Source organism: Balearica regulorum, chromosome 14 (genome assembly GCF_011004875.1).
Source record: "Balearica regulorum gibbericeps isolate bBalReg1 chromosome 14, bBalReg1.pri, whole genome shotgun sequence".
Classification (NCBI taxonomy): Eukaryota; Metazoa; Chordata; class Aves; order Gruiformes; family Gruidae; genus Balearica; species Balearica regulorum.
The window spans coordinates 21599272-21625279 of NC_046197.1; the positions used below are offsets into that span (position 1 = coordinate 21599272).

Consider the following 26008-nt stretch of genomic DNA (forward strand, 5'->3'; position numbering starts at 1 on the left):
ACTGCTGTTACTGTTGGTGATACGCAAGCAATGTTGAGGTCCTTTGTATCCTTATATTCCATGATTAAAAATATATGCATACAAACATACAAATATATATATACACACACATACAACAGGTGATATTCCTAAATGTACCAAGGGACTGAGCAGCACAAGTTCCACTGGTCATAAGGACGACTTTAAGCCTTTACAAACATACAGAATGCACAGGGACTAGGAGTATGAAAGGGCCCTGCTCTTAGAGGGTGACTGCATTTCTACTGCTGTTTCACACTCAGAAGCTAAGCTCAAAACATCCTGACAGCACAGCAGCAGACTCTTCAGTGCAATGCTACTGGAACACAAAGGTCTGCACCTCGGAGCCAGAACGACAAGTAGAGCTTCCAGATCTGAGGCTGGAGCTTGCCAGCAACAACAGTGCCTGAGCAGAGCTGGAGAGGGCTTGTCTTTCCATATGTTATCCTGTCCATATTAATCTATGCTGTTCTATCCTTATACTACACCTATAAGCACCAGGCTACATCCAAAAAGTGTATTGTAGGATCCACATTACCCTTCAGGGCGGGCACGCAAAACTTGGGAACATACCTTGTCTAAAAGCTCTTGGTTCCTTTTAATGAAAAGCTGTTTGTCTTCCACCCAGTGTGAGTCCTGTTGGGTGAAGCAGTACTGTTACAGAATAATCGAATTCCATGAGGTTGGGCGTGTTTATTGAAAATTTGACCCACTATATTCAGGCTTTAAAAACCTACAGGAACAAGCTGTCATTTACAGAACAACAACATATTAGTCTACCAAGCTGTAGCAAGGCTTCTGAATGCACTAGATCTGCCTCTTTACTGTACAGTGACATTACATCTCATGGAAGTCTATACTGAAATTGTGCTAGGTATTTTGTAAGCAGAGCAGGTAACATCCAAAATAGGAAAAGAAAATACACAAGAAATGCTTACCTGCCCTTTCTGTGCCAAAGTTTTCTCCAGATCTTCTATTTTGGCTTTATATCTCTGGACTTCAGCTTGGAGCTGCTCCTGAGCCTGTTGAAGTCAGACAAAGCATTAAACAGTAACTAAACCAGCAATGTGACTGGTATTAAAGGAAACCAAACACAGCAGAGTCTAGGTTTATGCTGTTGCTTCCACTCAGTGAGTAACTGTTACAAAGATTCTGTCTCAGTGATGTTTTGTGCCACCCCTCAGATTGGCATACAGACGACACAAGGGAACAGAGTGGTGTATCAGCCCCTTCTCCCCACCCAAGCCTATTATTACCGTGTCTTGCATTAGAGTAGCGAAACACAAGCTCAGGTATTCGGGATGACAGGTTTGGCTCAAAGACCATAGTAAGGGGCAGTCCCTGGATTGAAAAAAGTGCTTAGTACATGAGAGTGCCAAAAGGTAGTAGAAAGAAGTAATTATAACTATTGGGGTGTCTTCAAGGACTGACTCAACTAAGCGTTAAACAACCTGGTGTGATCTCACAGCTGGCATTGCTTTGAGCAGGAGTTTGGGCCAGAGACTGCCGGAGGTCCCTTCCAGCCTGAATAATCCTATAATTTTATTAGAGGGGCAACATTTTTAGCCTTGGAGGGTTTACTGTAGTCTGCATCACATTCAAATTTGAATGTGGTTTGCATTTCTCTGTTAGAAACATTCGGGTGAATATTCCTAAAGTTGGTGCAATGCGTGTCTTTGTGAAAACCCACAGGCCTCCATTTACCTTTAAAATCCAACCCCTTCACACCTGGGCAAAAGACAAGAAAACCTTTGTGATTCTGTGCCAAATTGCAGAATTACCTGCTTTGGCACATCTGCCTAACTGCAGAGTTTTCAGGTTGAGGTGGAAGACAGCCCCTTGTAAACTGAGCAATGTGTCCATTTTTAATTGTCACTCTCTTTAAATGTACTCAACAAATTGGTGAAACGGACACCTCTGTTGTATGCATGTTGCATGTAACTGCATTCCTTTGTATGTCACTTCAAGGGGCTTGTATGTCCTGATAGCAATGAAATGCTCTCAAACAAATACTGACCTTGGCTTCTCTTTCAGCATCTATGATGCCTCCTGTCTGCTCCTGCAGTAATGCATACGCTCTCTGCAGGGCCTGGTACTCCTTTGTCAGCTGTCGAAACCGCAGCTCTGATTCTTCTGCTGCTAAACCCTGAAGGATAAGAAAGGACATGTCTAAGCACCAGACAGCAGAGCACTGCCAAAGCAAAGAATGCAAGTGTGATCTGTTAAGCACAACAGTTTGTTTACAGGTCTTGATTCAAATAGCTTTTTTGGTGAGGTTGCTGTGATATGAAGTAACAAGAATGTGGAATTTATACAGTGTTTATATGTCTTTTAGCTTAAAGACATGTGACAGGTTTATTTTCTTGAAGGGGGAGAGGAAAAACATCATCTCAGATTACAATGAAGTCATAGCTGTAGATTCTATGGACTAGATCTTGAAAGAACCTCTCAGCATTTCAGTATATCAGTAACCAAAATTGAGGCCAAACTTCATAAAGAACTTATCATTCAATATGCACGGTAAAAACCTAAGTGTTTGAGACCCTGGCCACTTGTTTTAGAAGTCAAAGTCTCTTGAAAACTTGTCCTTGCCCATGGAAAGAGTCAAATCTTACCTCATCCAGATCATCATCTGGGGTTGCTGGTGTTCTGTCTGTTCTATATGAGGCCACAGAGGATGTTTCAGAGTCCATGGAATCATCATCGTACCCAAAAACTGTATCCACCACATGTCTCTAAAGAAGGGAAAACATGATTTCTGAATCTCCTTGGAAACAGGTAGCACAAGTTTCTGATGGGGGGGGTAGTTAGTTGAAAATCACATTGCTAGTTACTTAAAAAAGGCAAGACATGAAAAAGAGCAATGGGCAACTCCTGCATTTATCATCTCCAAACAAACCCAAAGGGTTTGAAGATTAGGTCTTGTACTGTGGAGAATGAGTTTGCTGACTAATTTTTCTGAGCTGAGGATCTGGCTCAGTCTAAAACTTGGAAAACATAATGGGAGCAGCAACATGCTAAAGGAAAAGTCTCTGCCTCTCTCTGGCAGGATAATTGTTTGTTAACCCCAAAGCTGTTCAGAAGACATCTATCAACATGCAGACTGGTGTGCAAAGATAACACCATAAGGAGCTGGAAATGCGTGCAGAATAGGGAACCCTTCTTCTTCTCTCACTGACACTGCTGATATTTGTAATATCTCAGTGCTTCTCTCACAGATATTGCTGTTGGAGTGAGTGAAAGCTATGCTAATACAAAACTAGCGTGAAGGAACTTTTAATCTCGCACATCTCTACAGTACTATAGTAACTGCTACACATTGTATGAGATTGCTCACACCACACAATTTAGTTGTATGCCTGACACCTCACTATCTCCAATCTCAGTAACTAAATTAAATCAAATGAAAACTGTGAGTCATGTCCTATTGAAGGTATAGATGCTTGACCCTGCGGGCTTGGCTTCAGAGTACAGATTTGAGTATTTAAATATTTGCCTTATGAATAATTCTGCAGACAAAATGATCGACGAGCTATTAAGATGCATTTCTGCTTTGCAACATTTTTCACTTTTGCTGACAGGTTACAACCTTCTAAACCTGGCATTTGAATCACACAAAAAACATGTACCAAAGATGCTGATAACCTTTTGCATATATTATCTTTTTTTGTTCATTATTTTTCCAACTGAAGACAATAGCCGTATTCTCCCATGTTATAATCTCTGGTTTAAAAATAAAGTTGACTGATGAAAACACTTTCTAGTCCCTATCTCCCAGTTACGTCCACTGTGTATTGCTTCAAAACCATATAGAAACAAAGTGACGACACATCTAGGATTTACTGGTCTGAAATCCTCTGTGTGTAGGAAAGTGTTGCATTACTTTCACAGAACATGGCTGACGTACTAAGGGATGTCCTTGGAGGGCAAAGAGCAACCAAGCTCTGTTTCCTGCACAGTATTTCCACTTTCTGGAGGTGGGATGGGTCTGTTGCAAAGTCATTCTTCACATCTAGCTGATAAAGGAGCTATTTGAACTACTACTGACTACTCAGCTCTAAAATTGTTGTAAATTATACCAGCTTTGGTCTTGACCCAATTCAGGGTAATACAAGGGGTAGCCAAAGGACTGTGGAACTGAGCAGGAGAGAATGACACTCAATTTCTCAAGGCAGTAACTTCCACTTGAAAAATAAAGATGCACAAGGATTTTCTTTTAGCCCATATGTGCTGTGAAAAATAGACAGCAGAAGATAGATGGGAAAGTCTATGGAAATGTAAATACATCTCAGCCTAATAGATCTTGAGACCAGTATTTATAGAAACCAGATGGGAGGAAGATTACTATATGGGGGGGGACGGGGACGGACAGACACGGACAGGACACAGGGACGACCCTCATTTTGCTGAAAATTAAATAGCTATGCACCTTTAACTGCATTTCAAAGTGGACTTAAAAAGTTCTCCCAATGTAATTAAGGTGTTTATAAACCCAATCACTAAAGCAGATTGTTATAATCTGCAAAGCTCTCTTTAATCAGATTGCTAAAGTGTGTTTTTCTACAGAGCCTACTAGTATTTTCATAAGCTAAAAACAATTTTTCCTCTTACCTTAATTGGCTTTGAGCTTCTTTTATGCTTTCTGCGACGAATGAGTTTCTCCCTGTCCTGGAAAATAAGATTAAAAAGTTACTCTCTCTTCTCTTCTTTGCAGCTGTAGAAGGCCAAATGTACAGAGAAAATAAATCATTTGGCTTCCACCAACTGTGCATATGTTCAGACAGGAATCTGATTCCAGGTGGAAGGGAGGATTCATATCCAAATCTGTATGTGTGTCAGCTGAAAACCACTTGAAGAAGGGAAGATGGGATATCTGAAAAAAATCCCTTGTTGTGCAGTTGCCTTGACAGGCTGTCAAACAACAGGCACTGATGGGTTTCTTGTTAAAATCCCTGGGAGGCCTGTTGTAGGGGACCCGTTTGGGCTTTGTATGAGAGGCTGTCTGCCTTCCCTGCAGAGGAGATGCTGCCTCAGTCTCAAAGTCATTGAATGATGGTAGTGTTGATCTCACCACTCCTAGCAGTGATGTCTTAGAAGAGGCAACAGCCTGTTTTGGAGTCCCTTTCTCTTTCCCCTCAACAGCATAATGCAAAGTCAGCTGAAAAAGGGATTGTCAGTATTAAATGACAGAAGGACTAGTAAACCACTGTCTAGCAGCACAGTTTTCCAGCACATGATATTGCACTATGTGCCTGCATCTTGTTAAGGAAACTTTTTAATGGTACCTTAGTTACAATGGTAAAACAGCTTGGCACAGCCCTGCCTTGGGAACATGTAGGTATCTTCCCAAGCTCCATGGTTCTTAGTCTGCATTCACTTCCAGAGCAAAATTCACACACAAAAGTTATACTTTTGAGTTGTAGGGGCTGATGCCCCACTAGAAGTTCAGTTAAATTGCACCCATACACACCTACATCTGAAAATTTGCAGGTGTTAAAAGATATGATATGAACCCTCAAACTTTTAGTTATAAGAAGAAATACTATCAGTGGTGAACTGTACACAGGAATCATTCCTAATTTCCTGGTGCTCTGGACATACCCGTGTTAACTCATCAATTATGTTCTGTTGTTCTATGACCTGAAGCTTTAAGAATTCCGTTTCTTGTTCCTCATTAGCCTGATCCAGGTCATTGAGAGATCTTAATTTCTTTAGAGGAGGATGTGATGTAATTTTTTCTCTCTGTGTTAAGAAGAAACATAAAATAAGATCCAGGAGTTAAGAGACAAAAAGACCATCTTTCAGTTAAAAATTAGGCATTACCTTTCATTTAAGCTGTACAGTCCTTTAAATATGCTTCAGCTACACTATTTTTATAACTTTATTAATACCCATCAGCACTTCTTAATAATAAAGCAGCACAGCAAGGCTGAGTTCTTCAACCAGAACTACAAAGCTTTATCTATTCACTTATTGCGTGGCAATATAGCCTCTACAGCAGCCCTTAAAGGTCGTATACCATAGTTCTTCCTCTGCCATGCATCAAGATGCCCCAACATGTGGCAAATATAGTTGAACTCCCAACCTGTCCGTACCTGCCTGAGTATGCAACCTGAGTATCTACTCCCATGACCCTGTGCCCTTACTGATACCCACCAAATGACCATACACGATGAGGAAATGGACATGCTTTAGTCATGTGAAAGACATGCATCCAGTCAGAAGAGGAGGAAAGGCAAAAAATATGGTACCAGATCTATTTTAAGCAGAAGTCCACGTCCTGCCTGCTCCTGAGCATGTGTGGGAGAAGGGATGGCTACAGCCTATGAGAATTACTCTAGTCACCCACAGCTTGCTACCTTCTATCATTTGTGCATCTGTAGTGTAAAAAGCAGATGTCAGGAGAGCTAAGTTAGAACATACGTGCTGTGTGCGCATATATGCGCCAGTAGCACTGCCCACTGACACCTAATGCATACAGGTTCCCAAGTCCCTTCTCTTTGCTGTGGGAGAGCCCAAGGGGCTGTGATCTGTACTACCACAGTTGTGGAAGAAGAATTCTGACCCGTGACACCTGCAATAGGTTTATCTGTCTTCTGGGCATGGGTGAATTGCAGAGTCCTAAAGTGGATTAACCTCGTAACACTAAAGCCTTTTTTCTATAAGACAAGAAAGTGAATCCGATTGTCTCATCCTAATCAGCGGGAAAGCTGTATCCATTGCAGAACAGTCAGTCTGCTCAAGATGAGGACAGTGGCTATTGCAAGCCAGACACAAGACACACAAACTCACTTAGCAGGGGAAGCCTTCTCAACCTGCCAGCTTACATCTGGCAACCCAGAACTTCCACCTCATTTTTTTATTAATGCCAAAGCAACATCACTGCATGTGTAGGCACTGGATTCTAACTGATATTCAGGGCAATTCTGTTTGAAGGATATACAGACATAACTGCTGATCCTGCTTCAAATAGCCCTGATATGTGAAATTAATAACCCTCGTCAAATTTATAACACTACCATTCTCCCTTTCCCATATCCATGTACCATGCATATGTTTTATGGAAAGAGTGTATGTGCTCAGTGGCAGAGCAGAACTTTACTTTGCCCTCATCAGCTCTAACAAGAATGTGTTCATTCAAAGATGAACATCATGCTGGCTGAAAACATTGCTCTTAACAGCTTCCTTTTTGAGTTCCAGATGCAAAATAGAACAGTGGGATATGACTCAATGATACAACTTTTTTTTTCTTTTTTTTTTTTTTTAAGCAATTGAAACTCAATATTCTAATTTTGGGGATAGTATTAAAGACTGTGATTATGCATTCACTTAAATATATTGCACACGTATGCATAATGTACAATGTTATAGTATGTACGTCTATTATATACAGGCCTAAGCATGGCTATATCTTATCAATATATTATACACTACATACAACACATTTTCTCTATGTATATACATGCATATGCTATGCAGACGTGGCCACCATAACAGACATAGATCACACAGTAATCCTCATTTTGCTTTTCAGTACCAACCATTTCTATATTTTCTTTAGTGACTGCCTTGAGTTTATCTTCCATGCGCTGCAAAGACTGCATAAGTTCATCATTTCTCTTCGTGAGGCACTTGTTCTTTTCCAGAAGAGGTTTACATTGTTTCTCAGCTTCTCGGACACGCTTCAACTGGATTGATAATAGCAATTAATAATTGTAAATAATACAAATAAAAGATATTTTTTCTCCCTCCTTTGTTAGAAGTATTTTTGTTACTTCCCTGTTGGACTACTGTCCCCGTAAAATGTCAAAGTGATCTAATGGAATTGGTGCTTACAGCTTCCATAACTTACTTTATCTGTAAATCTCAAAGCATAATTCTGCACATCTGTTTCCAAAAGATGGCTTTATCTACGGGAAAACTCAGACATAGAGATGAAGCAACCCAACACACAGGCAATTGCAAAGCTGCTACAAAAGTCTGAAATTACCTGTGCTCTATATGCAAGAAACCCACTGATTTTCTCATTGAAAGACAGATTTGCATAGGTACCTACTCAGTCTGGATGACAGCAATAACAACATAGTTGTAAGCCTGTTTCTTAATGCCACACAGTGAAATACTTGTGCACGTGCACAATGAACTTTGTTTTAATCAACAAATCACATAACATTTAAACAACAAAACCCATAAGATAGGAAGGTATCTTAGGGCATGCTTGGAAGTTCCAGTATTGGTACAACTAGAGTTTTAACTAAGATCTCTTCCTCCGAAAGATTAGTTCCATCCAGTAATACCGAGTGTTTTATAGGTATAATTTCTTGTTCTAAGGGAGGAGAAAGAAGATGGCACATGGCTGTGGAAAGCCATCTTTGTGCTCAGATGATCTACCTAACAAAGGCACCCTCCCAATTCTGCATTACTGTTCATCACTGGGAGGTTCCTGCCCCTTGCAGTTCTGTGAGGAAAGGACTGCAAGAGTTTTCTGTAGCTATTAAGGGCAGTTAACCACATTTGCTTACATCATCACATCATCTTACTAGACTATTTAAACTAATCCAGTGATTTGGTCTGAAGCAGGTTAGCAAGTACCTGAAGATCCCTTCTGCTAACAGAAAAGGGGGGAGCAGCCAGGAAGTGATTACATCTTTGATCAGCACAGTTGTGGGTAAAACTACCATTTGTCCTACCCTAAGAATTAAGTTGTTTGTTGCTAGGCCAAATGTATCTTAAAGTGTACGGTATTTCCAGCAGTACTCCTGGTCACATTTAACAGAATGTGTTTCTTGTAGTCACGTTGTGCAAGATAAAGCTTAGAAGCCTTTTAAAATTATTTTTTCCTTGTGGCTGCATATTTAATGACATGCAATAGCTAATCAAGCTGACTCAGCAGCAGACTCCAAGCTATTCAGTAGCACAGAAATTTGGGGCTTGAGAGCTTTTCATAACCGAAGAGAGGCACGTGAACATATTTGCAATTTGCAATCTTGATAAGATTATTTTGCAAATATTACATTAAGAACATTGAGGAGATCCAAGCCAGCTAAAGTGATATGAAAAGAGAACATTAGGACTCCTAGCTCAGGAATTAAAAAAAAAATCTAGAGTTGAATTTCACTACCCTCATCCTTAATCACAGAAGTAGAAATATGGAGAGGTTAAAAAGCCACGGTGCTGACTTCAACACACAGGTATCACCACCTAGGAGTAAATCAGATCAAGGAATCAATTCTCTGTTGTCCATTCTCCCTAGATCAGATACTTAACTATTCTCAACCTGGACAAATACTGGACTACAGACATTATTTCATTTACAAGGTAAGTCTTACCATACATTGTTTATGCTCAAAAGGTCAAGGAGGGAACATAAGCATTCATATAGAACCTACAAGCCTCTTTGTCTCAACTTCCGTTGTGATTTTGTACTCGTATAACTTCAGCAAAATTACTGATTAAATCTAGGATAAAAAAAAAAATCACCCTCCGCCTCCTGAGTGACTAGGCTGATGGATGGAAAAGGCATATTCATCACTGGCTATCACCCTTGGATCCTCCTCCCTCTGCCTTTCCCTATGTCTCCCAACCTCCTCTGTCTCACAGTGCAAAGCTCACACACCAGTTCATTTCGTTCATCAACAAGCAACGTGTTCCTGTCTTCCAGCTTCCGGATTGTGGCATTCAGCTCTGCTATCCTCTTCTGGTTTCTGCGCAAGTCCTGTTCATTGGCAACAACATAATACAGTTACTGATTCTTTTCAGAATACATGCTTGGGAAAAGAATCCTCAAAAACCACACACCACTCAAGCTGTCATCGTCATCATGAACAAATTATATTTATGGATTTTTTATAATATTGAACATGCTGGCAAATACATATATATTTTTGGAAGAAAGTATCTGGTTTGGGGGATATTTTAATTGAAAATTCTCAGCTGTTTAAAAAAAAAATAAAGAGAAAACAACCAAACAGATGTCGATATTCTGATGGGGAAGAAAAAACAAAAAGCTAAAAGATTCTAATTTTTATTGCCTTTTCCTATACATTGCTTCTATTTGCTGCACCACTATGTCAGGTGAAAAAGGACATCCCTTTCAGCATCAATTGCATTTACTTTCTTATTCCTCATTTGTGTATGTATGTATATATATACACACACACATTTGTTGTGTAAACATCATATATTTATTCACACAACCAGTGAACTGCATGCTTTGTGAATGACAGCAAGGGCAGTATATGTGGAGAATGAGAAAGAGGAGGATCTCCTAAGAGTCTCCCGCATCGCTCCTTCCTCCCCTGCAGCCTTCTCCCTGCCAATCTTCCCAATTCTGTCTGCTTTTGAGAATACATGCTATCCAGGTAGTTATGTTCATGGAATGAATCTTTCAAAGGGGCACTAATTATTTAAGATGTTTTATATTTGTAAATACAGCAACCGAGGAAACAGCCCAGCAAAGCTTTGTCCCACTAGCATTCTCTCTGGAGAATCTATGGACATAACTGCTCTGTAGTGAGTAAGAGTGGGAATGTTTTCCCAGGGCCTGAGAAAATATTTAAGCAAGAGAAACACAGCTATGTTTCTGTTTTGCAGGGGCCAGTAAAACCTGCATACAGGGCTGCTGCAGTGCTCCGAACCATCTCCGGCCCTTCCTGGGATCTCTCTCTTGGGACTGCTCATGTTACATTCTGCCTCCTTCACCAAGAAGAGCTGTTCATCCAGAGCTTCCTTCTGCAGCTGCAGCTTCTGCACATAGCCTGTCTGCGTCTCCAGTTCCTTCTCCAAGGAAAATATGATCCTGTCTTTAGCCTTGATCTCGTCCATCTGAATGAGAGAAACACCAGAACGATACTACTGTGTAAAGGCAACAGCACTTCAGCCTACTCCAATCCAGTAGTATATGATTTACTTAATAGCAGTGTTCACCACTTAAATCTGCTATATCATACTGCACCAGGCTTGTAAAACAATACACTTTGAGGTTTCAGCCATAACTGTATGTTGGCACAGTAGCAGATTCACCAGCGTTACACAGGGTGAAGCCCAGGAACTGAGCGTGGTGTGATGTGTTAATGGCTAACGGGATGAAACATTCAGGCTTGGACATTGCATTTTGGTCAGTTATTTATAGTAGTGAAAAATAAGTATAAACTCTGACAAGCCCAAGAAGGTTAGACTAGCTCCTGCTTGTGTAAATGGAGCTACATTAGCTGAGACAGTAGAGGTTACAGTCTGATTCTCACAAACGGAAGATCTGTGCTGACCTGGTATTTCTTAAAGCTAATCACCATATTATTAATCTTCTACTGAGTGCAAACTCAAGGCTATTCATTTTATTGGTACTTCATTTCTGCCTAATATCCCAGGACTATCCAAGACAAAAAGAAGTGCCTCTTATTTCATCTCATAGCAACTTTAAGAATGATGGCAGAGAAGAAAATTTTAGATTAAAACTTAGATCAGTCCATACAAGCCTTGCAACCATAAAAATTGATACAAAGCTGCTAACATCATTAAGCTCAAGAAAATTTGGTGAACCAGAATTTGCAAATCACTCTGGCAAAATAAAAGTACAATTATCTGGGAATGATATGAATCATTCCCTGAAAACAAAAATTATATATATGCCAAATTTTGCCTGAAGCTGCCAAAGATACTTCCTGGTCTTGCAGCTTTTTACACTTGCTGAAATCCTCCACAAAGTATTTTTCAAACAAGTAGGGCTAGATTCTGTTCTCCATTAACTAGATGTCACTCTGATGTAACTTCCTCCACTCTGATAGCAATAAAATTGATTTAGAAACCACTTGTATAAGTCAGATAGATAAAAATAATTCTGGACTTGTTCAAGGTTCTTATGAAAGTAAATAGCCTTCAAAAAGCCTTTCATCAGTTGATAAAGATAAATTCACACAATACATAGGTGGAACCTGAGTTGATCTTAATGTTACTAAATGTCTCAGTTTTATCCTAAATTTCACTATAGGTCCTTTTTATATTAATCCCCTGAAAAAATAGATCCTCAATTTCAGATGAGAAAAAAAGAACAGCAGTTTGTCCTCATGGCTACACAGAACTGCAAATGGGAATCAAAATAACAGGAAGGGTCAAAATTCAGAAGGCAGATAAGAAGAATCCACCACTACTACTCTGTACTATGTTATTGAGCATTTTAGCAACACAAGAATATACTTCCAGTACACAGATTTTGAATTGAGGAAAACAAACCAACAATCATTCTTGACAGTTCTATTTACCATTTATATTACCTAACTGTCAAATCTTGAATTCCAGTTTTCAAGCCAAATTTTCCACTGCTGCAAGCAGGTCCAACTCCCTGGATGACAGGGAAACATGGCAACTTGGACCATTGCTGACATGGGCCTCATTTTGTTCATTTTCCCCAGTAATTACTGAAGGCTATGCCAAGATCAAACCAAAAGACATCTCCCCTCCTGCCATGGTTTCATGTGTTTAGGATACCACCACAAGGGCTAGAGAAACTAACAAACTGCAAGTGCAGATGCAAACACTCTTTTTCTAATATTTGTATTGCACATGTATTAGCATCTCAGCAAGACAAATCCTTAGGGACTAGGCCAATCGCTCTTACTTTAAGGTGTTAGCTGCCATCACAGTGGTTGCTCTAGCCAGCTCACCGTGATCTATTTACTGCTGAGAAACAACAGTAAGAAGTTTGTAATGCTTTTGCAAACAGAGGTGCATTGCAGAGTTCTGTTATTCACAAAAACCAAGAGGCACAAGGGACAAACTCACTACAGCATAAGAGAACACATGAACTGTTTTGGTTACTGACCAGGCGGCGAATATCCCTTTCACTCTCCCATTTGATCTTGGAAATGGCTTCCTGGTGGGACTGATGCTCACTCCGAAGATCCCCTGCCTTGATCTTATCAGCTTGGATCATGTTGTTAAGGGCCTCATCTACCTGCTTTTTGGCAGACTTCAGTTCAGTAATTTCCTGTAGAAGTTTAAGGCGCTCGGAGTCAAACTGTTTTCTGGCCTCTTCACGAGCCTCAATAGTCAGCGCTGTCCTTACTTTATCACTGCTCCCATCCCGCAGCGCGCACAGCGCTGACTTGAGGCGCTGAATTTCACTGTCTCGGACTTTCACCATCCGCGTCATCTCCTGCTCATGCTGTTTGATGAGGTTCTCCCTCACAGCCTGCAGCTCCTTCATTTTCTCCTCATGGAGTTTTGCTTTTAGCTCTGTGATCTGCACCGTCTGCTTGCGCTGCTCCACCTCGCGGATACGCTTAGTTTCTTGTGTCTTCTCTCTTTCAAGTTTAGCAACCTACATTGAGATAAAATGAAAGTCACCTGCTACCAACATAATGTTATCAAAACAAGCCCACCCAGACATACAGTCACATCAAATTGAGGAAGACCCTGCATCCTCCTACAACAAAATATGGGCCAACTCCTGAGGCATTCACATAGGCAAACGAGAGAGAAGTGCTTGCCTCTATATGATCCCAACTGAGGTAAGGTGCAAGTCTGAAAGTCCAGGAAACATTTCATCTTTTACAGATGTTCTTACCCATACATAGAGCTTTAATGGGCATTTGTAGTCACTTCTTAGACACGTATCTACAGAAAAGCATGCTTCACTCATTATTATGCTTATGGAACAGCTAGCTTTACTTAAAATATGTCCTTTGCTACTCTTTAAAAATTGTTGTTAATTAAGTTCTTTGTCCATTGCTTTGGAATCAAAGTTACACAGCAACCCACCAGTCCTCAGTACACTTACACTAATATATCTTTAGGTGCAACTTCAGACCCCTGAGCAATTCCACAATAGAAACCTGTGTGAATCTACACCAAGAGAAAGTAACGGATAAGGAATGGTTTCAGTTCAAAGCAAACTCGGTAGGTTTGTTATTTACAGTGAAAAAGAATGTGGTTCCAAAGATTGTTAAGAACTTCCTTGTTAAGTCCTTTTTAAATAAAGACCACAAAGAACGAGGAAGAGTGAGCAAACCTTTCAGAAAGAAAAGCCAGAGGAAAAACCAGTAAATATGAATAAGCATAGTAGTAGGTGATCTGAAAGCCCTCCAAGAGACACTGGTGGTCCAGTTTGCAGGCCTAATTGATTACTTGGAGAGGATTTAGTGAAGGTAGAAAGTGCTGTTAACTATATGCAGAGCTGATGATTGACATTCTTTTTTCTCCCATGCTATCCTCATCTTATTTCAGATATACGTTTCCCAAAATAAGCCATTAGAAGAGTTTGAAAGCATACTTTTTACTCTGGTTTCAATAACCAAAGTCATTCTGACAAGTAACAGACTCTAAAAATGAGAGACATCTTCCTCAGAACACTCCAGGGAAAACAAATCTGAAAGATTCTCCTAGGACGCAAAAAGCTTTTCAAAGCAAAAGTATTCAAAACATGTTTTTTAAAGGTGGTCTACACTTGCAACTGCCACTGACTTCTCCGAAGGACTTCAGAGGCTATTGATACAGTAACTCTGTGTAATAATACACGTCATACAACAAGATTTTGCAGCCAGGGACTAAAAAGCAGATGCTTTTAATCACATCTGTACAATTCATGTGAGATATTAAAATGCCTTTACTACATAGATCACTTCTGATAAGAAAGCCACACATAACCTTAGCGCCTCAGCTCCCAAGTCCTTAGGACAGGTTTTCGGTTTGCGTTCACTCCTTTTTCATTCTAGGTTCATCCTTGATTTTGAATACTCATGACTAAAAATGAGCCTGATGCCCTCTTTCTTTCTTGTAACACATCTCTTCCTGTTTAATAAAAAGACAGTTGAATGCACTGCAAAACAAGGTACAATTATTGTAAGTGATCCCTTCTGGCATGACATAGAAAAATACACCTAAACTTTCACAGTAGTTTGAGTATCCACAATGGCGCAATGCAGACCCAGCCAGGGCCCAAGTACAACCCCAGCTAAGCTCTAGGATGCCTGGTTTTATGGCTATTAGTTTCCAGGCTGCCTAGTTTATTAAACTGAAAAGCCATCAGATGTTAGGCTGACTTGTAGATGTACCATTCTGATGGGAAGAAAGGGAAAGTGAATGAGGGCCTTGTAAGAAAAAAAATTATATCTGAAGTAATGGAAAAGAGACCTGCTCAATAAAAGACCACAATGGCCCAGAGGTTTCTACCCTCTTTGGATTCATTGGTAGAGTGAACTTATTGCTAGCAGAGACAGGAAAAGTCCAAAGGTCCTATTTGTTTGACCCCTTTGTGGGATGAACACTTTCTAAAAGCTCCTTCTGATGTGGGCAACTGCCCAGTTCGGTGTCCTATTTCTAACCTGATTTTACAAACAAGGTTGTACCACAATGTCCAATCTGAACCTGCTTATGTCTACACAAAAAGGAGGAAAGAGCTAAAATCTGAATTCTAGGTTGAAATAAAATTTTCAACGATGCCTACTCCTCTCAATCCAAACTGCAGAACAATTCAGAAGTGTGATCTGCTTCCTGAGATTGTATTTTTTAGCCCCTCACTACTCCATGATGACAATTCCTTTAATACCCTGAGCACTCAGTCCAATTTAGTTGCAGGAATGGATGACAGCACCTATGGATGGGCATCCCAAGAGGTACTGAAGCACGCTATTTCATTATCTTGTTCATGTTCTGCTCTCCTTTCCAGCATTACTCAAGCACATCTAAATATATTTTAGATAAGCTTTTCTTGGTTTTGTTTTCAAGACTTACTTATTCTTGTAACTCTCATTATTTTGGGCCATCCTTGAAGTGATATCTGGCAACAAAAATCTGCACTGGCAACTTCCGTATTGGAATTCCATAGCCACAGTGATAACAAAAGCAGCAAGACTCAGAATATAGTGGAAAGCATTACAGAAGCTCCTAGCCATCAGTTATCTGGCAGCCAGCCTGTGGCTCCTTAAAAGAATAACTAAGTCTTGCCTGTGTGCAACACATGAATGCCAAAGCTTGCAGGGAAAGCAAAAGAATCGCAAAACATTTTTGCTTTCCAAGACTGTCATTGACTATCTATGAAAGAAAAGGACGCAGAACGAGCTTGAAAGAGTGATGATTTGAAAGAGTCCGCTTTGTTGCAGCTTGCAAATCTTGTCTATTTTAAAAGGTTGTAAATTAATGGATATAAATCTCACTAGTAGGTGAGGGGAGAATGCCCCCAAAGGTTCTCAGAACATCAGATAACACAGAACTGGCTATTCTTGCTTTCATTTAGCTTCTCCTAAATTATACAAACCAACTTCCACTATGCTGGCTAATAGCTGTCTGAGATTACCAGTATGATTAACCTTAAGATATTGGCATGAACATCTGTCCCTAAAAGAAAGAAATTATGAAAAAGACCTCTTAGAGGCTGAAGGATTTGTAGTTATTCAGGTTTGGAAGATAGAGGCAAGTCATTCTGGGTTTATTTGCCCAGGATATATGCTTATCTGTGAAGGAATGAGAGCCAGGTTGACGAACTTCAATTATATTCCATTTGGAAAAAAACAATATATCACCAGGCATCATCCTTTGAAAATGTGGCTGCCACCAGACTGCAGGTAGGGGCTGCCTGGCTGCAGTTAGCACTGCCTCTAGTCCACTTTGTAAGAATTCACCAGGAGTTATTAAACAGACATTTGTTATCTTCACGGCTCATAAAGAACACACTGCTAAACCTGAAGACTGCCTTAATCTCACCAATGTTCAGGGAACTTTAGCCCTTACCATGTAAGGGTTTATTGCACAAAACCCTTACTCTGACTATAAAACAGTCATATTGTACTTGCCGCTAGAAGCATCTCTAAATGAAGAGGGAGCAACACTGTGGATAGCAAAAAGTACACATTTTTGCAAAACCACTTCACCATCACCTGCGGGAAAATTGATGCTGCTTGCAAGGATTTTAATAGAATGTGGGCAGGGTACATGCAGAGTAAAACAACAGCAAGTATTTTATACTTGGATAACACCCAGCCTGTTACCTCTTTACAGCTTACAAAAGCTGTACTAGTGTAATGAGATAGTGTGTGTTTCACAAGGGCTGTCCTAGCATAGGCAACACAGGAAAAGAGGGTGAAAAGTTCAGTAGATGTAGGCAAGAGCTGAAACTGCAGCACACAGCCCTGAGGTTGTACCAAAGGCTTCTAAAGTAGATGGGAGGCATGTCAATACTTCACAGGTACGTCTATACTATAGGGCCATGGCTATACCCTGTGTGCATGATACTCAGATGGCTTTAGACTAACTACATATCTGAGACTAACTTGGGCAGATTATTGGTACCTGAACAAGCTTTAAACAACGCACACATACCCTGGTGTATACAACACAGCTGGGCTGCACTGCAGATCGATTACAAGGGTCGACATGAATTGTCATGCTACACATTTAAGGAATACTTCACTCAACTTTGAAATAAGGGAATCTCTTGCTGAAATATCAGCCATTGGAAAACAGCAACACTACACAATTTCTAAACAGTGAGTGGATAGGATGAAACCTACTAACTGGAATATGGCCAAAGACGTTACAAAAGACATATTGCTCTATTTGAGAGCCAGAGGCTTCTTAAACTTGTACCTCAGTAAAAAAGGAGTCTTTTCCACAGAAGCAACAGGATATCCACAATAAGAAAATATTGTACGTGGGAAAAGAATCAGACCACTGTTCTAGGAAAGAGTTATGTTGCATCTGTTGATTTTTGTGATACTATTTTTTCCATGTGTTTCTCTCCTTCAGCACAGACACTGTTATTTAAACCAAACCCTCACTCACCTTAGACTTCTCCTGATGCAGCTCAATTTGAATGTCTGTTAGCTTGGTCCTGAGTTCCTCATTGGCAGCCTGTAGGGCAACAATCAGTGCCTCAGGCTTTTCGCCCTTGCTACGTCCTTTTTTTGACATGGTTTTTCTTATCAGCAAGAGTCCACGTGTTTATTTCAAATATGGACTGCCATCTTTTTCTGTTCCTTCCAGTGCCAGTTAATTCAGCACCTACTGCATGATATTCCTTAAGGTCCTGGAGTCAGCTGCTTTGGAAGTCCTGTGAGAAAGAAGACATACTATTATTTGTCAGCAGACACTGCAGCATGACAGCTCACATGGTTACAGAATACAAGAGATAGCTCACTTCTCCAAACACTGCAATCTTTGTCTGAAAACCTGCAAGGGAGATCCCGGCACAATCAGGCTTCTGTAGGCGAGTCTGGCATACTAGGGGAGATTCCATATATGCCCTTTTTCTGTTCTTAGAAAGGGGCACCATGCAATGAAGACAGGAGTTTGTTTACCATAAGGATTAGTGCTGTTGAGAGTACAGGACTAGAAAGGACAGGCCGTTTAATCCAAGCCTTGCAGTCTGAGATAACCACAAATTGGGCACTTTAATCTCAAGGATCTACCAACAATATCTTCCTCTTACCCTTCCCAGCCCTTGATCCACCCCAAGATCCTGTTCCAAACTCAAAGACTTTTCACAACACGCCTACAATGCCTCTGGAAGAGAGGGGAAGTGCTGAAGTCCTCACTAGCATTCTGGGTCTCTGTAGAAGGAGAGAACTAACAACATGCAAAAGCCTGTATCAGACTAGATATTGTCCATTTTGCCATTTCCAAGGGAATGCAAAAAAAATCCAGCAATGGTTTCCATCAACTGATTTTTTGGGGAAAATTCTGTCCTAAGCCAAAGTGTGTGGTAAGCTTAAACCCAAGCACATCAGCAAGATATACAGCTCAGGAAGCCAAGGAGGGTTTCCATATCACTAAGAACACAAGTGTGCCTCTGTCCCATCTACCTGTTGTTTTGAGTTGGTTTTGTTTTGGTTGGGTTTTGTGGGGGTTGCAGGGGGAGGGATATGGGTGTTGGTTTTTTTAGCATTTCTCTTGGTTATTGGCACTGACTGACAGTCTTGGATAAAGAGGTATTTTGTCTACCCACAAAATAAACGTGGATTTAATAAGCTCCCTAGAAATTTCTGTGTCCTTGTGTCTCAGCACTGAACAGGGATTGAGAGATGGTGCCATGTTCATGTTCACACAGTCACTTGGACATTCCTACCACATCCACAAAACGTGCAGAAATGACACACATCCTTTGAGATGACAGCAGAATCCTGAGTAAAGAATGTCATTGCAATTTGAACAACACAGATTCACTTCTTGCCATACTGATCCTGTTATCCTGAAAACACTGCCCTGTATCACCTGGGGGTTCCTATGTTGCTTCCAGTTACAATACCTCTGAAGTCTTGGCATTGCATTGTATACATACAGCTACAAATGAGAGCAGGATCTGATCCATATTTCCCACAGCGTCTCATATTCAATACTGATAACAAAGGATCCAATCATGCTAGTTACACAACAACTTTTTCACCAGGAGGACTGAAACCGTACAACATCAGAGCTGAGCCTGCTGTAGGTACAGATGATTGAGAAAGAAAATGGGCTTTGGAAAGCACTTAATAAAAATGGCTTGTTCTTGTAATGTATCATGTAGCACAGCACATATATATCTGATTTACTGCTGGCTTGAAAAAAAATCAGGTACAGATGGGACAGAAATGGTCAGGATGGCACAAATTTTTGGTTGTCAATACCAAATGAATACTAATACATGAAGACTTGTTGGGTTTGAGCAAAGGGTGACACTTTCACCAGATTAACCATGCAAAGGATGGCTTTTGAGGAGGAAAACAGTACATAAGCAAAGCAGTAAGGACAATAGATTTAAAAAAAAAAAAAAAAAATCACAGATTATCTTCTGCATAGGGAAAATGCTTCTTTGCTGTGTCATTCAAGATCCTCACCCACTCTAAAAGCAGCAAGCGCTTTCAGAGACTCCTCTGGCCCAGAGGCCCCTTCAGCAGAAAGCACAAGAGGCTTTGCGCACGCATGGCAGCTCTCGCTGGCGGAGGCTGCCCTCACAACCAGCACATTTCAATAACCACTGCAGCTGGCACGCAGCACCAAGGGCAGCCCTACAGTCATGGATGTCACATCACGTCATGCAATGAGCTGCTGTTGGGTCAGTCTCCCAGAGGCTAGCAGTAGTTCATAAAAGATTAATGTTTTCATTCAGGAATGAGATACCTTGGATGTTTGGCTTGAAAGAATAAAGACAGGTGATTACAGATATCACCCTGCAGATGGAACACTGCCGTGCTACCCAAACAGGCATGGCATTTGGACAGTGCAGACTGGAACAGCAGCAAAAAAGCTCACATCAAGTGGCAACAGAGCATGCACACGAGTTAGGGAAAAAACACAGGAAAGGGAAAATACAGAATGGGGTGCAAAAAACATGTTCTCAGTCTTATACAAAAGGATAATTTACACCCTAACAGCTAATCAAGCAAGAATTTATATTTTTTTCTCTGCAGATAAAAAATTACAGGCTTAACATTTGTATACAAAGCCATTCTAGAGGCAGCAGTGATATACTGTAGCACTGAGATAACAGAAAGTTCTACTAATGCATTGAGGCCATATAGTCCAAACGTGACAGGGATGCTATTTACTGGGGCGTTCTTGTGATTACTTCTGCTGCCTCTTTCCAGACATGGAGTCAGCAGTCAGCCACAGCTTTAGTGAGGCCAGGTTTTTCCAGTTTTCCCTGAGAGAAATTTAGAAAGGTAATCGGGTAGGGATGGGTTAGGGGAAAAATATCCATCAAAAAAAAGAAAAAAGAACTGAGGCAAAATTTCTGTTACCTGCAAGATGGGCTACAGGAAACATTCCTAACAGTGGAAAATGCTTTAACAGAAACAGAGAAGTGTTTCCGAGCCTAGGAAAGGCACAGTTCCAAAGAGGAAAAGAAGTGAGAGAGGCCTAATTGGTCACTTTCATCTTTTAGTGCTATTCTTCTTTGATTACTGAAATAAAGTAACTACCTCTGAGGATGCCAGGGGGATGATATTAGGCCTAGAATACATTAATGCAGCTGACATTACAGCAGATACGGCATGTATATGAAGCTATACACATACATATGCATATACTCCATTGAGCAGAAAGAGCAGGCTGCTTCATTTTTTCCTCTTCCAGAGTCACCCCCAGATGATGTTACCCTGCAGTTACTTGGAAAAAACCCACTATTTGCAGAGTTTTACTCTGTCAGCAATGAATGTGGGAGCTGTAGCCTCCAACATTGACTAAAACATATCTATAAAACTCAGAATGCTGTCAGTCACTTCATTTTTGCTTCCTTATCTGTATTTCCTTTCTTAAAAGCACTTAGCACTTCTCTGTTAAATTCCCTCACTTCTCCTGCTTTCACCTCTTCCAAGACCTTTTTGAAGAGCAGTGTTCTACAGGGCTCCTCTCAGCATGGGGCCAAGGTGCCCTGGCAGTAAGGGTGCAGCCCTGCTCTCACCTGAGCCCTTGGGTGTTCTGTCACTTACACACAATATTGATGTACAGGCTGCGTATTGCGGGCGGAGGACCACAATGTACGTCTAGGATGGTCTTACTGTCACTGGAGTCTCCTGGCTTATCTAACAGCCATTCCTGCCTTTCTCTATGCATGCACTCAAGGGCTGATAAAGCCACACACACATAGCTGGAAGCCTCAAGGAGAGAGAATGGAGAGTCATTACAGGAAGCATGGGTTGCATCCAGAACAGATAAGGGTGTTTAGGAAAGAAAGTGGGTATATTTGCTATTTTAAAAACATAGGGACAGTTCAACAACAACAAAATGCCCTGGAATGTCTCCCTGCAAGAATATTCTGAAGTTGTGAATGTCAGTCAAGTTTTTAAAATCAGAAGCTGGAGGATAAACAAACAAGCATGAAGCTGGGAGCATTCCATAAAACTGCCTTTACAGTGTGCTGTGTTCTGAATTAAACATAGAATTATTGCTGCATAAACTGCAACAAGTATCCTTCTTATTTATAGTTCAAGCACCTTAAGGCAAAATATGAGGATTTAGACAGTCTTTGCCTTTGTTCTCATTGCTCTCTGCTCTCTCCCTCCTCAGCTCTCTCTGGATCCCAGTGCCCATCTCGTTCCCTTCTTTTTTTCCAAACCTTTTGGACTCTTCCAGGCAATCCCTGAGACCACTGAGTGTGGGACCCCAGGACTGATAACAATCAGAGCACTGCTGAGCTGCTGATCATAAGCCGAGCAGACAAGGCTTCAAGGAAAGTAGGAAAGGGCAAACAGACAAAGCAGAACATTTTCTACTCCTGTGAAAGGAAAATGAGATATAAAGCATGAAATTATTCTCATTCTCCTGTGACAAAACACCACAACTCAATGATTTAGAAGCTGAAGGTGTTTTGTTGGGTTTTTTTGCTTAGGAGTCCCCTTCCTTCCTTACTGCAAGCCTACATGGTTCATTGCTTCCACTAGCATTGTCAGGTTTAATATTATCCTGCAGGCTCTTCCAGTGAAGTCCAGCTCTCACAGACATGCTGCTAACAGTAAATAAACAACAACTTCAGGAATTCTGTTATTCTGCATGCAGTTTGCCCTTTGATACAACTGATACTTGGTCAAAACGTGAAGATTTGCTCTGGAAAGCAAAAGACATCATTCAATAACTAAAGCTGGCATGATAATCTTTTGACATGCAGAACACTGAGAACCAGGAAGCACCGGAACCATATAAAAGGGAATGACAAGTGTAGGTACATGCTCTCTGTCTACCTGGCCTGCAGAGAATCAATGTGATAAGAGCTGTGGGAACAATATCACCAGGAGTTCAGTGTTGTGTGCAACTTTCCTGGTGAATGGAAAGAAAATCTGTATGGCATAAGGATGAAGCAGATGTCAAGGATGGCAGAATGACTGATGAAGGTGCAACTGCTCTTCAGCAGTCAGTGTAAACTGCATCCCAAAGGGCCACAATCTTATTCCTGCCAAAATCACTGCAGACTGTCATCTGCCTTTTCTGAACTGTCTCTGAGAAACAGACAAACAAAATCTTTCAATTTGCCCAAATTAAATGGAGCTTTGAAACAGGAATAAGCCCAGGAGCAGTACTGTCCTCCTCAATCTTCCGATAGCTTTTAAAATTGAAACTAGATGCAGATAACTCCCGAGTCTGGATGCAACAGTAGGGAGGCCCTAAACACCCCCAAAGCTCCTGTACACCTTGGAAGATAGCAGATGGCAAGTCCTTCAGTTACAGCACATCCACCACCCCACATCAGGTTACCTAACAGAGGAGAATGTGAGCTGGGTTACCAAAGCTGAACAAAGCACTTCAGGTATTAATGGCAATTAATTTCAAGAAGTCCCAGACTGGCTGCAGCTCTGTTCAGGAATTATCTAGTAACAGGAATGACTGCTCAGGAAGTGTAACCGCCACTGGTCACATTATCACTTCCTCACCTTATCTGCCATTGAAAGGAGAGCTGCAAGGTTTGGAAGAGAACCACAGCATATTCCTACTGGGTCTCTTGACCTGGACATCAGGCGGGAGAACCAGACTTCACAGCAAGCTATGGGGCACATTTGCTCTGCAGTCTGAATGTGGTTTTCGGTGCCCAATACCAGAGCTTTAAACTTTTTTCCAATTTTTTCTTTAATAAAAGCATTTGGCAGCTGTCTCAAAATGCCTCTGATAATGCCAAGATTATTTGCACTGGTGTAGCTACAGAATAATAACCCTGAAGTCATGGAAGAGATGCCAGTTAGACCACAGTAATTAGAAAGGAAAAAAATCTACCTCCTGCATGGAAATTTTACCCTTAGATCCAACAAGAGGTCTACTCAGTTATCTAGGGTACTGCTCCACAACCAAACCAAAAAGTACAATGGTGATTTTCAGCCATTTTCTTACGCCACCCAGTGGAAGTGATGTGTGGAATAAGTTTTACTGATGCAAAATCTTGGGACAGGTGCACAGTACACAAAAACAATTCTTACATTGCTAAGTTTTCACCTGTGTCTGGTAGAATCACAGAATGGTAGGGGTTGGAAGGGACCTCTGGAAATAGCCTAGTCCAACTGCCCTGCTAAAGCAGGATCACCTAGAGCAGGTTAACAAATGTTCTCTCTTTCCCAAATCACAGCAAAATAGGGTTTGGTTAGACCAATTGTAATTAAACAAGGATCAACACTGGGTTTAATGCAAGAAGCAGAAGAGATGAGTCACAGAGGCATAAGCTCTTCCACCTTCTCTTGCAAACTGGTGAAATACTGCTCCCAGGAATTCACCTGTCTTATGTCAAAACAGCAGTACTCATATCCACAGCAAAAAAACAAAGCTGCATCAGAAGAAGTTCAGACTTGACATGAGGAAGCATTTCTTTACCAAGAAGGTGGTCAAACACGGGAACAGGCTTCTTCGAGAGGTGGTCAATGTCCCAAGCCGATCAGTGTTTATGAGGCATTTGGACAATGCCCTTAATAACATGCTTTAACTTTTGGTCAGCCCTGAAGTGGTCAGGCAGTTGGACTAGATGATCATTGTAGGCCCCTTGCAACTGAAATATTCTTTTCTGTTCTAACACGAAGGATAACGGACCAGACCAACCTTTAAAATTTAGTCTATTGATTTGAATGAGTATCCCATTAAGACATGGGGAGGTATGTAATTGTAAAGATATATTACTCTATTTTATGCAAAGCAGGTCTAAATAGGTAGAGTGAGGTTGGTCAAAAAATACACCCCTGAAACTGCTTTTTCACTGGCACTTCCATTTAATTTAAGTAAATTAATATTTTAGGCAAGAATCATCTTCTTTCTGTGGAACTCTTTTTCACTGAAAGAGCGTTGTGAAATTCAGATGCCCAAAGTTGTATCTTTTCACCTGTCAAGGTAGCCTACCATTCTTTCAGAGCGAAGGGTCCAGTGATTTTGTCAGTTCTCCATCATACTGCTTTAAATGCATAAAGTTTGAATTTTATGCCAAAGCATTTCTAAATATCTGTATTACCAATGCTTGCTCATAGACTGCAGTGAGGGAATAACCTTTCATAAAAATCCCTAGTATCCTGCAATACCACATACTCCCCACAGGGTGCTAATTATATTACTTAAGAGCACTGTCCCTGCAGTCTGCTGTGGCAACCTAGGCAAGTTAGGAGGTTAATTTCTCCAGCTGCCATGTCCTTACTGCACAGAGCACTCTCAATTCCAAAGGACGGAAGGGAGCCAATAAGATGTATTGGTTCTCAGCAGTGCACATGATCAAATTCTAGATTTTACATCTGAGAAGAAGTTTAGTTCCCTAAATAAATTCCCTCGATTTCAGTGGGATGCAGCCTTCAGTATATAGACCTTTCTATGAAGTACACAGGGCACAGTGCTGATACCATTAGCCATATCAACTCAAGGAAATTAAAAACACCACAGCAGTCCCAGATTGTGGGACTAATGCGACCCTAGTAACTGTTTCAAAACCTGGTAGTCTATTTGGCAATGCAACTATTTAGAGATTGCTAGAAGCATCTGTCAGATGTCTGTAAGCAAAAAGACCGGCAGAATTATTTATGATGAATGACTGCCAAGTACAATAGCAGCTGAAGTATCCTATGAGCTGAAGCTCCTATCAGCTTTATCCCCTACCAGCACATGTCAGTATAATCTGTAGGAATTACTGTTGGAGCCCTTGGAGCCATGAAAACCTCTGGTTAAGCAAAAGAAGTCTTAAAAAAAAAAAATAAATAAAAAATCCTATATGCAGACTTCCATCCAAGATGGCAGGATTAAACCCATTCCTAAAGCATAATACATTCAGTCTGGAGCTCACAAGGAAAGATTCTATTTTGCTCCTCTCCCCAGAAAATCCATCCAGTAAATTCTGCAGTAACAGCTGCACACATTTCTGTTGATGCATCTTGAATGAAAATCAAAATGAATTCACTGAAGAATTTGCCACACTTTTTATAAGAATTAGTAACACATTGCTATAAGGCTGTGGAGTATTTATCAGCAAGAGATCATGGCTACACTTGAACTTAAATTAGAAATGCTACTGTGTGAAAAGGCATATTTGAATTTCAAGGTTTGTTTGTTGGTTTGGGGTTTTTTTGTTTTGTTT

The 26008-nt window shown here is 40.8% G+C and overlaps 1 protein-coding gene across 9 annotated transcripts in view; it reads right to left on the bottom strand.

Annotated features, from left to right (window-relative positions):
• JAKMIP2 (janus kinase and microtubule interacting protein 2) overlaps window positions 1-26008 on the bottom strand; it is a 64995-nt gene that overhangs the window by 16394 nt on the left and 22593 nt on the right. For all 9 annotated transcript variants that reach the window (XR_012837703.1, XR_012837701.1, XR_012837700.1 and 6 more), the window contains exons 2-12: window positions 17791-18058; window positions 12836-13333; window positions 10633-10842; window positions 9635-9733; window positions 7560-7706; window positions 5620-5760; window positions 4630-4686; window positions 2634-2753; window positions 2036-2164; window positions 957-1040; window positions 592-654 (exon numbers count right to left, since the gene is read on the bottom strand). Coding sequence is in view for 5 of the 9 variants with exons in the window: in XM_075766357.1 (XP_075622472.1) it covers window positions 592-654; window positions 957-1040; window positions 2036-2164; window positions 2634-2753; window positions 4630-4686; window positions 5620-5760; window positions 7560-7706; window positions 9635-9733; window positions 10633-10842; window positions 12836-13333; window positions 17791-17919 (1677 nt within the window). In the remaining 4 variants the exon portion in view is untranslated. The remainder of the gene's footprint in view (window positions 1-591; window positions 655-956; window positions 1041-2035; window positions 2165-2633; window positions 2754-4629; window positions 4687-5619; window positions 5761-7559; window positions 7707-9634; window positions 9734-10632; window positions 10843-12835; window positions 13334-17790; window positions 18059-26008) is intronic.